General features: G+C 49.6%; 1 protein-coding gene across 1 annotated transcript in view; it reads right to left on the bottom strand.

Annotated features, from left to right (window-relative positions):
* Positions 1–974: 974 nt before the first annotated feature.
* COMMD7 (COMM domain containing 7) overlaps positions 975–3,107 on the bottom strand; it is a gene marked incomplete at its 5' end in the record, with an annotated part of 4,214 nt that continues 2,081 nt past the window's right edge. The window contains 2 exons of the mRNA XM_008048167.2: positions 975–1,694; positions 2,557–2,605. Of these exons, the coding sequence (XP_008046358.2) occupies positions 1,618–1,694; positions 2,557–2,605 (126 nt within the window). The remainder of the gene's footprint in view (positions 1,695–2,556; positions 2,606–3,107) is intronic.

The raw sequence follows: 3,107 nt of genomic DNA, 5'->3' as shown, positions 1-3,107 counted from the left end.
CTCCCAGCCACCGCAGCCTTGACCTGCTGGGCTCCGGCGATCCTTCCGCCTCAGCCTTTCAAGTTAGCTGGAACTTCAGTCGCGTGCTACCACCCCTGGCTAATTTGTTTGATTTATTGTAGAGATGTGGTCTCGCCAAGTTGCCCGGGCGGGTCTCGAACCCGTGGGCTCAGGCAATCCACTCACTTTGGCCTCCCAATGCACTGGGATTATAGGCTGAGCTACTGAGCCTGGCCTGGGACATTTGCATTCTATGAGCAAGAGAAAAACGCTCCTAACTTACGCATCAACCCAATACTTCTACACAGGTAAAATGACCTGTGTACAAAAATAATTCAGTTGAAGTATCCACAAAAGAAAAATAATAAAAACAACCTAAATTCGTCAACAGGAAATGGGTTAAATAAATCGTCCACTGAAGAAGTGGTGCGTTTGTGACCAAGAACGGGCAGTTCTCCAAGTCCTGGTGTGGAACGACCTCCAAGCTGAGAGCAGCAGGGGGCAGGATGGCATGTGCAGGATGCCACCATCCATGCAGGAAGAGGAGTCAGACTGCAGCACAGACAGCTGCAACGCGGGGACTGTCTTCTCTGGGAGGGAACCCAGGAACTGGGAAATGGGGGGAGGGGACCGACTTCACACTGTAACTTTAGGGTCACGGGCATGTATTATCTGTTCAAAACTTTACAAAATGTCTGTGGAGGAGGGGAGAGGGAGGAGGAAGGGGAAGTGTCACGTGCTAGGCAGGGGCGAAAGCATCTGAACACAAAGCTTTCATGTGTGACGCTTTTTCCCCAATGCTCTTAACCCAAGTTTCCCCTGAACTGTTCTTACAAGCTCCAATTTCGGACCACAGTTAATTACCCTGGAGACCCAGGGCCTTCACTGAAGCCAGGAAGGAAACTTCTGAAGACAAAAGCAGTAGCCCTCCATGAGGCATGTGACTCTGACCCACCGAGAAAGACAATGGATTCAGCCCTTTCCTTCAGGATTTTTTATTAGTCATTTAACCAGCAGAGGTGATCAGCCTGAGCCCAAAGGCCACCTAGTTACAGCACAACAGGGCAAAACCAGAAATGGGCAGTTCAGCCTCAGTTCTTCTCAGAGAAGACGAAGCATGTATTTCTTGTTCAAACCCAACTGGCAGCACACTACCACCACAAGCCCGGGGTGTGCTGGGGTCCAGGAGGCACTTGGTGTGAGCCATCCATACAATTTCCTCTTCTTTGGCCATCTTTCAGGGTAGGGTGATCAATGTGTCATCTTGAGGGATGGCACATTTACTCTGGAACTTTCACGGGGAGGTGACAACTTATTCTCCCTGAACCTGAGCTGCAATAGGCTGTCAGAATATCTACAATGTGTCCTGAAAGACAGACAGGTGGTGGTGGCTGCCTCACCAAAACATTTATGGGGAACTGTGATGCGCTCTTTAAGTACTTAATCCTGTTGTTTTTCAGGAAGGATCCACACCTGGACTCCCAAGAGGCAAGCAGGGCTTCATCCCCACCAGGCCTGAGGGAGAAGCTTTCAGGGCAGTCACCCAGGGGAGGGAGCAGGCAGGGCGGAGACAGGACTGGGGACGAAGGGGGGAGGGGACACACATGGGGACCAAAGTCAGCTGAGACACTCCATGCTGGCTCTGACTCGCTCCATCTCGTGCAGGAAGTTGTAGAACTGAGGCAAGGTTAACTCTGGGGAGAGAAAATTCACCTTCAAGTACGTGCTTCCCCTCCACAGTCACCCTTGAAAATTAACTTCCACCCAGAGGTTTTCTTCTAGTTTGGATTAGTACATCTAAAGCAGCTTTTTTTTTTCCTTTTTTTTGAGTTGGCGTTCTCAGCTCCACAGATAAAAAGGGGGGAGGTGTTAAAATGGCCTAACTCCAGAAAAAACTCCAAAAAAACCCCAAAAACCTAGCGCCCCCCCGCAAAAGGCACAACTCCACAGAACAAAGAAACGACAGGGCATCCTTCAGGATGTCCATGTGCCTTCCACAGAGAGAGCTTCCTGCTCATCAGTCTCCTTCAGTCCCTTTTCCAGAAGGGCTTTTCTTTTTTTTTTTTTGATTTGGAGTCTCACTCTGTCACCCAGACTGGAGTGCAGTGATTGCTCCTGGCCACCGCAGCCTTGACCTGCTGGGCTCCGGCGATCCTTCCACCTCAGCCTTCCAAGTAGCTGGAATTACAGGCATGAGCTACCACGCCCAGCTGATTTTTTGATTTATTGTAGAGATGAGGTCTCACCAAGTTGCCCAGACAGGTCTCTAACCCGCGAATTCAGGCAATCCACTCACCTCAGCCTCCCAAAGTGCTGGGATTACAGGCTGAGCCACGGAGCCCGGCTAAGAAGGGCTTTTCAACCAGGGGGTCTCTGAGCCGCCAAGAGCCTACGAATTCTCCTCATATTTCTTTTATGCGAGGAAAGGCAGTGGATGACTGCCCTACCACATAGTATGACCATCATTCTGGAAGAGAGGACTTGTGTGATCTCCACCAGCCCCTGACTGAAGAGAACAAGAGACAGTGGAAAGGCTCAGTGGGAATCTGGACTCACCTAGATGCAAATGTTCGGTCTGATTTCCTTTCTTAACCACCAACTTCAACTGGTTTTTAAAAAGAAAAATAAAAAAGTTAAATTAAAATGACAATTGGGTAAAGAAATCTTTATTTATTCCTTTATTATATATATATATATATATATATATATATATATATACTTTTTTTTTTTTTGAGTTGGAGTCTCACTCTGTCACCCAGACTGAAGTGCAGTGCGCAGCCTCGACCTGCTGGGCTCCGGCAATCCTTCCGCCTCAGCCTGCCAAGTAGCTGGAATTACAGGCATGCGCTACCACGCCCGGCTGATTTTTTGGTTTATTGTAGAGATGAGGTCTTGCTGCCCAGGCGGGTCTCGAACTTGCGGGCTCAGGCAATCCACTCACCTCAGCCTCCCAAAGGTGCGGGATTACAGGCTAAGCCACCGAGCCCGGCCCCTTTATTATATTTTTGAGTCAGAGTCTCATTGTGTCGCCAGGGCTAGAATGCAGGGGCACGTTCATGGCCACTGCAGCCTTGACCTGCTGGGCTCAGGTGATCCTTCCACCTCAG

Source organism: Carlito syrichta, unplaced genomic scaffold (assembly GCF_000164805.1).
Source record: "Carlito syrichta isolate Samal-C Ts95f unplaced genomic scaffold, Tarsius_syrichta-2.0.1 Scaffold120702, whole genome shotgun sequence".
Taxonomy (NCBI): domain Eukaryota; kingdom Metazoa; phylum Chordata; class Mammalia; order Primates; family Tarsiidae; genus Carlito; species Carlito syrichta.
The sequence above is the reverse complement of the archived record's forward strand: the minus strand, read 5'-3'. Positions and strand labels throughout refer to the sequence as shown.